The following is a 13,184-nucleotide window of genomic DNA, read 5'->3' as shown; positions in this document are numbered from 1 at the left end:
CTATCACCCAGGAGAAGCTCATTGAACTTGCGAGTGTATGAATGAAAGAACAAACAAACAAAGCAATAAACAAAAGAAATGATGCAGTAGACCATCGAAGAACAAAAGAAAACATGATGAACTATTATTTTGAAATAAAAAGCCTTGAAGGAAGACTGTATGATAAACTCGATAAATGGTTTCCTTACCTTTTTTACACCGTGTGGATCACAACAAACTGTGCAAAATTCTGAAAGAGATGGGAATACCAGACCACTCGACCTGCCTCCTGAGAAATCTGTATGCAGGTCAAGAAGCAACAGTTAGGACTGGACATGGAACAACAGACTGGTTCCAAATCAGGAAAGGAGTACATAAAGGCTGTATATTGTCACCCTGCTTATTTAACTTATATGCAGAGTACATCATGAGAAATGCAGGGCTGAAGCACAAGCTGGAATCAAGATTGCTGGGAGAAATATCAATAACCTCAGATATGCAGATGACAGAAAGTGAAGAGGAACTAAAGAGCCTCTTGCTGAAAGTGAAAGAGGAGGGTGAAAAAGTTGGCTTAAAACTCAACTTTCAGAAAACTAAGATCATGGCACCCAGTCTCATCATTTCATGGCAAATAGATGGGGAAACAATGGAAGCAGTGACAGACTTAATTTTTCTGGGCTCCAAAATCACTGCAGATGGTGACTGCGGCCATGAAATTAAAAGATGCTTGCTCCTTGGAAGAAAAGCTATGACCAACCTAGACAGCATATTAAAAAACAGAACAAAGGTCCATCTAGTCAAAGCTGTGGTTTTTCCAGTGGTCATGTATGGATGTGAGTTGGACTATAAAGAAAGCTGAGCGCAGAAGAACTGATGCTTTTGAACTATAGTGTTGGAGAAGACTGTTGAGTCCCTTGGGCTGTAAGGAGATCCAACCAGTCAATCCTAAAGGAAATCAGTCCTGAATAGTCATTGGAAGGACTGATGCTGAAGCTGAAACTCCAATACTTTGGCCACCTGATGTGAAGAACTGACTGATTGGAAAAGACCCTGATGCTGGGGAAGATTGAAGGTGGGAGGAGAAGGGGACGACAGAGGATGAGATAGTTGGATGGCATCACTGACTCGATGGACATGAGTTTAAGTAAGCCTCAGGAGTTGGTGATGGACAGGGAAGCCTGGCGTGCTACAGTCCATGGGGTTGCAAAGAGACAGACACCACTGAGAGACTGAACTGAACTGACCCTGGATTCCTTGTGGGGAGCAACTGAAATCACGTGCGTGAAAACTATAAAAACAGTATAGAACTACTCAGGAAGTGTGTCTCGAATATGAAGACAATGAATTGTGAATAAACTAAAGCTGACAATTAAGCTATAGCAAGAACTGCAGCATCACAGAGTCAACCCCAGAGCAGAGGTGCTGCTGATATTTTTTGAGGGCATTTGCAGCCATGGTTCAGGCCTCAGAGAAGGGAGGTAGATGAAGGGAATCTGCAAGGGGAGCATATCATTGCAAAGAACTTATAGGTACAGAAGAATTTTTTTCTTGATTTTATTATTAGAGGTTAAACTGATAATACAATAACTAACATTTACCCAGGTTACAATAAAAGTTTATCATTTTTCAAAGTCACCAAGGTTAAGGTGCATGCCTTGATGAAATGAGTATAGGTCAGCCGCCTTCTGTTTTTGGACCCTTTCCACAAATTATTCTAGACTAACTGTCAGGCCCCGTGCAGTTACAGTTCAAATCAAAGACTTGGGAAATGGCAAGCGGCCTGACATGATACAGAGCAAATAAACTGAGTACATACAACATTTTTCCCAACCAGGTGCATTCCCACATTTCAGTCCTAAAAAAAAATTCTGATATGTAGGCATTCTCATTACTTAGTGAGATTTTAGAAAAGACCTTTTAGCCCATAACACAAAGTAATTGATTTATGGTTTTAATATACACCAGCTTTGCCAGGCATGTATTTACTATGCAAATCAAGGCACTGCCGTAAGTTATTATTCAAAACTTCACTAAGAGTTGTTCACCATTTCAGAAAACCCCTGGCATCAGTGTTTCTGACGTCACCAATACAACGAACACTGATCTGCATTTGTAGCTGGTAATTCTACATACAGGTGCAAGTGTCTGATGACTTCACTGTACCTTCTAGGATCATTATACCCAAGCCTTTTCGTTGAAATACATTCTTTTATTAAAATACATTATTAAAATACATTTATTGAAATACATTGTTTTATTAAAAATTTCCCTTTTTTCTGTTTATATTACAGCTTGAGTACTGTATCCACTGTTTAAAAGCATATATGCCTATAATCATACTAATTTTGAACTTCATTTCAGAATGGCCAGAATACATATTATGAAAGGAGGCACTGACTCTGGGAGGGTGAGCAGAACTACCGATCCCATCCACCTGCTTCAGTGAAACTGAGGCTCAGAGAGGTGCAGTAACTTGCTTCAGGCCACCAAGCAAGCTGAGGACCAAGTCAAAACTGGATCTGCCTGGACACTGAGCTCTTCTATCAGCACTGGGCCCTGCCTCAAAATGATGACTACACAAATGCAGAGGGGAGAACAATTAAGCTTGCACTTCAGAATAAATTGGTGGCTCAGACTGTAAAGAATCTGCCTGCAACGTGGGAGACCCAGGTTTGATCCCTGGGTCAGGAAGATCCCCTGGAGGAGGGCATGGCAACCCACTCCAGTGTTCTTGCCTGGAGAATCCATGGACAGAGGAGCCTGGTGAGCTGCAGTCCATGGGGTCACAAAGAGTCGGACACGACTGAGTGACTAACACTTCCACTTTCACTTTCAGAATAAATTGGTGACCATTAGACCAAGGGGTGGAGGCTAGAGAGGTCTCTCCCTTGCTTGTGTCCCAACACAAGAGACAGATGCTTTAGAGAAGTTTTCCTTTTTGTTATCTGAGGGGGTTTTCGTTTTGTTTTTTGTTTTCACCTAAATAGCCCCAGCTGCTGGTTCTGGCTGAACTTATGCAAACTGAGCTGTGACCGATTTGGCGCTTCTCTCTAAAAGGCACACGGCAAAAGTTGCTGTTTGCGAAGATTGCATTTAAAGACAGCATTAAAACGGACAAAAAAAAAAGCAAAAACAACATTACTTATCATTCCATCAAGAGCTTGAACTTCTTCAACAGTACTTCACAGTGAAGAAATCAAGGGACAGACGTTCTATTTAAAAGCTACAAATGGTTCCCTTAGCTTTTAGCCTTGAGTTTCAGTTTCAGTCAGATGGAGTTCTTTTTTTCTTTTTAAGATTTAAAAAAAACTTTTTCTTCTTTAGTACATTTTTCTAAATTGAATTTTTCACACAGCAAAAATCAAAAATAGTGCTATTTTATTTTTTAATTGTTTAGCATAGCTAAATGTCATGTATTAATCAGCTATTCAATGAGAACTCTTCTGCATTTCAGGCATGCCCCTTTCTTTATTTTTTTAATGGAAACACATTTCATTTTAGATACAGCAGTGTGTACAAGTCAATCCCAAACTCCTAATCTATCCCTCCCCCTCCCCACCCTTCTCCCAGTGTAACCATAAATCTGTTCTGTAAGTCTGGTGAGTCTGTTTCTGCTTTGTAAATAAGTTCATTTGTATCATTTTTTAGGTTCCATGTGTAAGCAATATCACACAATGTTTATCTTTCTGTCTGACTTACCTCACTTAGCATATGGTAATCTGCAGGTCCACCCGTGTTACTACAAATGGCATTCGTTCATTCTTTTAATGCCTGGGTAGTATTCCATTGAATGTATGTACCAGTCTCCTTTACCCATTCATCTGTTGATGTATACTAAGGTTGCTTCCATGTCCTGGCTGTTGTAAATAGTGCTGCTATGAACACTGGGGTGCATGTGTCCTTTCGAATACATGTTTTTCACTGGTTGGATGCCTAAGAGTGGGATTGCTGGGTTATATCGGTAGCTCTATTTTTACTTTCTTAAGGAACCTCCATACTGTTCTCCATAGTGACTGCATCAGTCTACATTCCCACCATCAGTGTCAGATGGAGTTCTTAGGAGATCTGAGTTTATAACCAACTAAGCAGAATAGGTAAAAGATGTCAGAATGTCAGGTAGCTTTTATATTTAACATGTACATTAAAACTGCATTCAGAAACATTCCCAGGAGATAAACACAAGGTAACTAACATAGTCTCCAAGTTAGCTCCTACCCAAATCACCACTCCACATTTATGAAACAAGAGAACTCTCTCAAGTAGATAGCTTCAACCAACAGTGCTGAACTAAACCAAACGGGGCACTTCACTCCACAGTAGGAAAATAGAAGACAACCAATGAACTATACTTTCCTAAATCATCATCATGTACATGTAGCCTGACGTCCCTGTTATGCTATAAGTTCCCCAACTTGAGACTGGGGCTCTCTTCCAAGTCCCCAAAGAAAATAAAAACACCCCAGGTTGTTTCCCAGCTAAATCTAAAACCAGCAATTACAATATTTATGATCACTCTGCAAATTGAAACGACTCTTCTTGTCTTTTGGACATAGCACAGTAAAAGTTTTTCACTTAAGTTGTTACAAAAGAGCCTTGTGTTTCAGATTGAGAATCCTGAACCTGTATAATGGACTTTGCTTCAAATGAATATGATCCTAAACACCTAGGCAATAGTTTTTATCAAATTAATGGAATCTGTATCTATAAAAATAAAATAAAATGCAATGTATCTGCAGTTACAAATGCACTAAGCCAAAACATTTAACTCTCTGTGTGAAGTGATACACAGAAGTGCCTTGTCACATTAGCTTAAGTGAGGTCTGAGGCAGCACAGCAGACAGGTGGGAGAGCTGGGTAAGCTGGCCATTGGAGTGTCCTGGGCAGAGGAAAAGGGCTGGTGGGTTTAAAACCCTAGGGAGAAAAAGAAAGGACTCATTATTATGGTTGATTTTTTAGACTTTCTTTAGAGAAGACCTAAACAAAAGATGGGTGGTTAATCCAAGTTTGAAAGTGAAAATGTTAGTCGGTCAGTCGTGTCCAACTCTTTGGGACCCTATGGACCTTATGGACTGTAGCCTGCCAGTCTCCAGGAAGCAAAACATTCATATTGCTGCTCCATGCTGAGTACTAAGAGAAGCATTAAAAAACAGAAACCTTGCTCCACCTAGACAATCCCACTTACTTGGCAATCCACATCTTATTGGAGAAGGACTCCGGCTTCGAGATATCTGGAAAATATAAAAGTGTCATGAGAATTACACAGTAGATGAAGCTCAAACAATGAATCGTTTTGATGTTTTTTCCCTAAATCCAGCTAAACAGTTGCTCTGAAGCAGTTTAGAGCTATGGTGGCTTTGCCCTGAAGTTTTTGCCCTATGATTCCTTTTATACTTTCCAAAGTGCATGTATACTCAACTTAGCTTAAATTATTTATTATTAATTAAAAGCTGGGCTCAATGGCCTGGGTTTTGTTGGCTTTTGTAGTGGTGGTTGTTAACAGTTGCTAAACATTTTTTGAGATTGGATGCTCACTGGCCATACTGAATTCCATGACTTCCAGAAGGTATTATTATAATTATGAAGATTAATTAAGGCTAAAATTATCAAACAGTCTCTGGCACATCCTTTATATGAATTATCTCATGTGTCCAAAATGCTGCCTATTAAAGGGAGTCCCTGGGAAGCCAGAAAATACTCACATGTCAAATCTCACCTTTGCTTTCAATGAGCAAAAGCCAGCTATTCCAGTTACCTACAAGCCTGACATGGCTCAGAAATAATTGACTGCAGGCATCATTCTTACTCTGAGCTTTCACTTTAAATAGACACTAGCAAAGATAGAGGCTGTTCTGCCTATGAAATCTCAAACAAGTCAATCAGATTAACCAAAAATATTTGTACCAGTCTTATTGTAAGGAGATGATGGCAGAAAGGGACAGAATTTTGGCAATAGTTTCACCTTTGAGAATGCATTTATTCTTATAAAAAGTTTTAAGTTTGTTTACCCGGGGGACAAAAGAAAGAGAGAGGAAGGGCTCAAACATGTATAGGTACTTGTCACAGAGGGACGCTGCCCATTGATAAATCTTCCAGTCAGTGTCCAGAGTTAAAATGTGTCGTGACTATAAGGACAAGTGGCTAATATTGCTCTTGCTTCTGATATAACACTTCCTCTTAGGATGAGGAGAATTTTTATTCTTCCAGTACAAAACTCATAAGATGTCTCTTTATCAGCCCATTAAGTGTACAATCCTTTTGCTTTTACCTCTGGTAAATATTTATTCGGCAATAAGGATAATTAAGTTATATTAAAATCTGCAAGCGCAGAAGAACCATATCTGACACGCCTTTGCATTCTCAGGCCATTTTATTCCTATGGATAGTCTTCCCCAACCCATAAAAACTCTGTAAGATCATATACCACCTCCCCCATGAACCAAATCCAGAGGGAATCACTGCCTCCTCTAACAGCTTTAGTACATGGTGCCTCTTTCATGGACTCTATCATATACCACATTCAGTTACTTTGTTTAAATCATACTGATCTTCCCATACTGATCTTCCTATTGAAACCCATTCAGGAAAGAGAACATGTTTTAATCATTTTTGTGTTGCCCCTCTCCTCCTAGTCTAGCATCCACACGGTACAGAAGAAATGTTTGATAAGAACTTTATTAAACATAATGTTTTGCTGAGAAGGGTTTAGAAGTGTAGGGGGCTAGAGTTGCATCACTAGAGATAATTTCAGAGAAATGGAGCCTTGACAAATGCGATCCTCCTTCTTCACCACTCTCCCCAAAACTAGGTTGAACAAATATTCAAAGAATTTTTATTTGAAGGAAAAGCAAATTGTTAGCCTATCTGGTATCCACATGTCTTAGTCCAGACACGTATTAAAAAGGCATTAACTAAATATTATGACTGAATGAGTGAACAGTGGTGATTCATAATAATGTTAGGTTTGGGGGATGTTATCACCACAGTCTTCAGAAGTGTTTTTGCTTTTTTTTTTTTTTCTTTGACAGACTTATTAGTAATCCTAAGAACAAATATCCAAGACTAATCTTAATTCTTCCTACTTTGAAATTTGGAGGAAAATCAATACCTGCAATTCCCTTTATACAGTATTGAAATCCAGATCATTTGAGCAACTTCTCCAAGCTCATACAAGAAGTTCTAGAGGAACCAGGGACTGGTGTGTGCAGAGATCAGTTGACTAAGATGTCCCATTCTCTGTTCAGAAAACTGATAGATAACTAATAGCCCATTTTCATTTAAAGATAAAAATAAAGCAATAAAATGCCTAATAAATAAAAAAAATAACTACCTCTATTTCCTTCTTTCTAGAATGATAAATTCCTTAGCCCAAGATCAGATAGAAATTAACCTAAGGTGACTACAGCAGGTTCTCTTTCTACCTCCAGACTTACCATCACCTCTTTTATAGGTAACTGTGGATGAAAAAATACATACGATGATTTTGTGTAAAAACAATGAGACAGATACATACCATGCCTAAACCAATACGGGTACGAGGGCAGATAGGGCTTAAACTCCTGCTTCGACATCGACTTACAGATCGCACTGAATTCCACTGGGAAAAAAAAGAAAGAAAGAAAAATAGTCAGTGGTTTGTAAGAGCCCATGTGGCTTAAAACAATACTTATATCCCATAGAATGTACAAGAAATTTTCTGACATGATTACACTTGCCTGGTACTGGTCATCAGCATGAGGTGCACTAATTTCTTATAGCTGCACAATATTTGACAATAATTCTAGGATATTTCTCAATAAAATCTCCTTACAATGAACTTTGGGATATTCAAATTCTTGGTGCTAATGGAACTGTTGCAAGAAGGGAGACCCCTTCCAGGGCCTGAAACTGGGCTCTTGTCTAACACTCGGAAATGAATTGTCCGAGGAGACACATGAGTTGACAAAGCAAGAGATTTTATTGGGAAAGGGCACCCGGGTGGAGGGCAGTAGGGTAAGGGAACCCAGGAGAACAGCTCTGCCATGTGGCTCACAGTCTTGGGTTTTATGGTGATGGGATTAGTTTCCAGGTTGTCTTTAGCCAATCATTCTGACTCAAGAGTCTTTCCTGGTGGTGCAAGCCTTGTTCAGCCAAGATGGATGCCAGAGAGGAGGATTCTGGGAGGTGGTCGGACATGTGGTGTCTCCTTTGACCTTTCCCGAACTCTTCCATTTGGTGGTGGCTTATTAGTTCCATGTTCCTTACCAGGACCTCCTGTCATAAAACAACGCATGCAAATGGTTACTATGGTGCCTGGTCAGGGTGGGCGGTTTCAGTCAGTGTGCTTCCCCTAACAACTCTCCCCTGAGAGACTTCATACTCAAGGTACTTCTTGGGAATTGGGGCGGAGGTCTTTCTTCTGTAACTTCTTCCTGCTGTGCATGGGCGTAGGCCTGCCTAGCAGAGCAGAAGTCTCTCTCTACCTGATCTAAGTCAAGGTATTTTTTGCCTAAAACCAGCATTCACCCTTGTAATAGCAGCAATTTAGTTCAAAACTGTTGGCTCCTCTCAGAGATGAAATAGAAAGGGGCCAAACAGGAGACCTAACAGGATGGTCATCTCTGGTCCCTAGAAACATTTGGGGTGAGGGCTGCAGGGTTTGTGACTTTTTTATTTTTTATTTTTAGATTGATTGGTTTTTTAGATTGATTGCATGAGTTGTTTTATGACAGGAGGTCCTGGTAAGGAACATGGAGCTAATAAGCCACCACCAAATGGAAGAGTTTGGGAAAGGTCAAAGGAGACACCACATGTCCGACCACCTCCCAGAATCCTCCTCTCTGGCATCCATCCTTGTTCTTGGCTGAACAAGGCTTGCACCTCCAGGAAAGACTCTTGAGTCAGAATGATTGGCTAAAGACAACCTGGAAACTAATCCCATCACCATAAAACCCAAGACTGTGAGCCACATGGCAGAGCTTTTCTCCTGGGTTCCTTTACCCTACTGCCCTCCACCCGGGTGCCCTTTCCCAATAAAATCTCTTGCTTTGTCAACTCATGTGTCTCCTCGGACAATTCATTTCTGAGTGTTAGACAAGAGCCCAGTTTCAGGCCCTGGAAGGGGTCCCCGTTCCTACAACAGAACTCTGTTTTGATGCAAAAGCTGTTAGAAATTACGCTCAAGTTTCCAAGTGTTGGAGACTAAGCTCCGTGTGGGCAGGAATTTGCGGCTGTTTTGTTCATTGCTGGATCCCAAGCACCTAAACAGAGTGCTTGGGTCATAAACAACTACCAAATAAAATGAATTAATGAGTGAGTGCATGAGTGAATCACCACTGTGGACCTTCTACTCTCTAACTAAATCAAGGCTCAAAAAAGAAAACTCTATTTTCTACAATGAGATTTTACTAGTCAAAGTCTTCTTATCAGATCCTTTCATTCAACTCTTTCCTTTTCTGCTTTTGATTTTAGGGTATTTTCTTTAAGTTTGGGAGTTTCAACTTGGGTAAATACTGATGGTGCACTTAAGGAGAGAGACAAAGGAAGTTAAAAGGCAATTGCTATTTGATGTAGAACATAGAAATAGTGGCTCCTCCCCTTCCAAACTATACTGCAGACAGTCTACATTAAGAGTTTCTTAACAAAGAGTGATTGTTTTAAGGGCAAGAAGCAGTTTTATGAGCTTACTTCATGTGAGCATGTGCAATTCTCAAGTCAACACAACCAATTTCTACAGCCTCAGTTTCCATAGCACAGAATAGTTCACTGAGATACTATTTGCTCTAGTGAGATGTTTAAGCTGCAAAAACCCTTTTCTTAAGTTCTTTTAAAATATACTACTCTGCTTCTCACGCTCTGCATGTGAAAAGCTGCCATGAAACACTTCCTGTCTTCTCCAAGTCAAAGAGAACAGGAACTGAGACCACTCAGATGGTGGCTTTGCTCTGGACCCAGGAGCTTCTCTCCAGAATTCACTTACCTCCTTCTAGGAAGGGCAGGGTAAAACTCCATAATGGGAAACGTGCTGAATATCCAAGCATCCACAGCAACCAGTTCCAACACCCATTCCCCACCTTAGCACACACATGTTCACACACTTGCATACCTAATATTCCACTTTGAAGGCTTTCCAATTATTTGACATGTTCAAAGCATTCTACAGCTGATGTATATAGGAAACTGATTGACTACTCTCTCCCCACCTCCTCTGCCCTCTTTTTCTCCATCCCTCCCCTCCTTACACATCATACAAAGGAGAGAAAAACAGGACACGTTCCAAACAGGACATATTTCCAAACAGAGAACTGTCGATAAAATTTGACCGTGTTCTGAAAGTTAATCAATCACTTTTAAATGCTTAGAATTATAGAATGCCTCCAACAGGTGAGCTCGAAGGCTTTGCCTTTATAATAGCATACTATTTATAAGATGAAGAAGGCAACTAGAACCAGTTCTATCTTATAAAGAGGCTTTCCAGGTGGCTCAGTGGTAAAGAATGACCTGCCAAGGAAGGAAATGTGGGTTCAATCCCTGGGTCGGGAAGATCCCCTGGAGGAGGAAATGGCAACCACTCCAGTATTCTTGCCTGGGATGTCCCAGAGGAGCCTGGTGGGCCATGGGGTGGTAAAGAGTCAGACATGACTTAGCAACTAAACCACCTCCATCTTACAAATAAAGCAATAGACAAAGAAAAGACTGCCAGGAAATTCTGAAGACTCATGAGTCAAAGAAAAGAATCTGTTTTTTCACAACCAGTCCCATTCCTCTCCTTTGTATGAAATCTTATCAAACAACCCTTATGAACTTCTCTTATACAATCTTTGGGTTTTTAAACGTTCTCGAACTTGTGAATCAAACACTTGGGATGAATTGTCACTACACAAGGCCACCGTACAAAAGCCCCTCTCCTGGTGACAGCTTCTCCCTTCATGATGACACAGTCATTCTCCATGAGAGCGGGCCACACATGATAGAAGACCAAGGGAGCCGTGAAATCAGAGTCATAGCTTCGACGGTACCTGTTATGAACACACAAAAGAACAAGAAAGAGAGGTTAAGCAGTTATGTAACCTAACCGGGAGGGGAGGGTCATCAGTGTAAAATTCTCATCTTTTATTCTGCTCAAACCTGGATAAATATGGATTCCGATTCTATTATTAAAGAGACAGTTGTGGGCTCCTAGAATAGGAACCAGTTATAACAAGGACCCAACATGAGCTCACTAAGAAAAAGTCATGTCATAGAGAACAGACTGGGGTTGCCAAGAGGGAGGAGGTTGGGGGAGGGGTGGAGCGGGAGGCTGCTGTTAGCGGATGCAAAATAGTATATTTAGATGGATAAACAACAGTGTCCTACTGTATAGCACAGGGAACTATATTCAACACCCTATGATAACCATCTGGAAAAGAATATTTTTAAAAAATGTAAATGCATATGTATAATTGAATCACTGTGCTGTACAGCAGAAATTAATACAACATTGTGGAAGTCCAATGTGCCATCCATTGCATAACGGAGCAACCCTAACACAACGCTGCAAATCAACTATATTTCAATTAAAAAATTAACATCATGTTGATATATGGCAAAACCAATACAATATTGTAAAGTTAAAAAAATTTTTTAAAAGTGGGGAAAAAATTAACAATAACAACAACAAAAACTCAAATCATGTCAGACTAATCTTGTTCCTACTCAGGATTACAAGAATTGTAATTCAGGGAAATGCTAGAGATGGAGAGCATCTGAAGTCCCATAAGCCACCTACAAGATTTCTTGTGTTATCTTTGTGGACAAAATAAGAAAAATATAGGTGGATGATTAACTTAAGTAGGTGGATTAGACACTGGTTCAATAATCATGTCCAAACTACCATGTTGGACTACATGTAGTCCAAACTACATGTCCAACTACCCATGTCCAAAATGGGTAGTTAATGAGTCAACGAGAATGAAGGTGCCCAGGGCTCGCTTGCTTGTGCTCTCTCTCTCCCTCTCTCTCAACCCTGGGGTAAGTCAACATGTTCATCAATGACTCCCATGAAATACAGGAAAAATGTTCAAAGGTGGGGAGTGGGTAGGGAAAAAGAAACAGATGACTGTATCAAGAAAACAGTTCAAGAGGTTGGAACTATAAGCTAAATCTACTAAGATAACAACATAATGTGGACATATATGAGGTCCTACAGTTGAGTCTAAAAAGCATGTAACTGGGTTCAGGAGGGAGGGGACATATGTATACCTATGACTGATTCATGTTGATATATGGCAGAAACCAACACAATATCGTAAAGCAATTGTCTTCCAATTAAAAATAAATTTTTAACAAATAAAAAGCATGTAACTGCACAGATGATTGGCTCAATCACAGTAAAAATAAAAAAATTTTTAAAAACAGGTTTTAGTTGAACTCAAAATGAGCCAACAGTGTTCTATGGCTGGAAAAAAAAGAAAAGAAAAGCTACTATAAATTAGAAGACTTAATGGAGGATAAAAATGGTAATAGCCCCTCTATTCTGGTTAGTTCAAACTTGGGGTTTACGTTCAATGTGGACACTTTTTAAAATTTGTATTTACTTTTAATTGAAGGATAATTGCTTTACTATATTGGTTTGATTTCTTCCATACATCAACATGAACTAGCCATGGGTATACATATGTCCCCTCCCTCTTGAGTCTCCCTCCCACCTCCCACCCTTTCCCACCCCTCTAGGTTGTTACAGAGCCCCAGTTTGAGCCTCATTTACCTTGAGTCATATAGCAAATTTCCACTGGCTCTCTATCTTACATATGGTAGTGTATATGCTTCTATGCTACTCTCTCCATTCATCTCATCCTCTCCTTCCCCCCCCCACCCCACCCTTGTCCGTAAGTCTGTTCTTTATGTCTGCATCTCCACTGCTGCCCTGCAAACAGGTTCATCAGTGGCATCTTTCTAGATTCCATATACATGCATTAGTGTATGGTATTTGCTTTTCTTTTTCTGACTTACTTCACTGTATAACAGGCTCTAGATTCGTCCACCTCTTTAGAACTGACTCAAATGTGTTCCTTTTTATGACTGAGCAATATTCCATTGTATATATGTAAGTGTGGACACTCTTTTTTTTTAAGGAATACTCAGACAAACATGGAGCACAGACCAAGAGAACCAGTCTAAATGTGAGGTCTCAAAAATCCCTTCAAATGAAAAAAATCTAAAACCATGAGGCTGGAGAGGATGAGTATTTG

The 13,184-nt window shown here is 40.0% G+C and overlaps 1 protein-coding gene across 7 annotated transcripts in view; it reads right to left on the bottom strand.

Moving 5' to 3' along the window:
- Positions 1-1,518: 1,518 nt before the first annotated feature.
- Positions 1,519-13,184, bottom strand: part of SPATA18 (spermatogenesis associated 18) — a 46,635-nt gene continuing 34,969 nt past the window's right edge. For 2 of the 7 annotated variants that reach the window (XM_070372383.1, XM_070372385.1), the window contains 4 exons: positions 10,850-10,973; positions 7,490-7,573; positions 5,162-5,207; positions 1,519-4,890 (listed from right to left, as the gene is read on the bottom strand). In XM_070372383.1, coding sequence (XP_070228484.1) covers positions 4,883-4,890; positions 5,162-5,207; positions 7,490-7,573; positions 10,850-10,973 — 262 coding nt within the window. In that variant the 3' untranslated portion in view covers positions 1,519-4,882. The other 5 variants (XM_070372386.1, XM_070372389.1, XM_070372387.1 and 2 more) reach the window with 3 other exon arrangements.

This window comes from Bos mutus, chromosome 6 (assembly GCF_027580195.1).
Source record: "Bos mutus isolate GX-2022 chromosome 6, NWIPB_WYAK_1.1, whole genome shotgun sequence".
Classification (NCBI taxonomy): domain Eukaryota; kingdom Metazoa; phylum Chordata; class Mammalia; order Artiodactyla; family Bovidae; genus Bos; species Bos mutus.
This window is presented reverse-complemented; position numbering and strand designations above follow the sequence as displayed.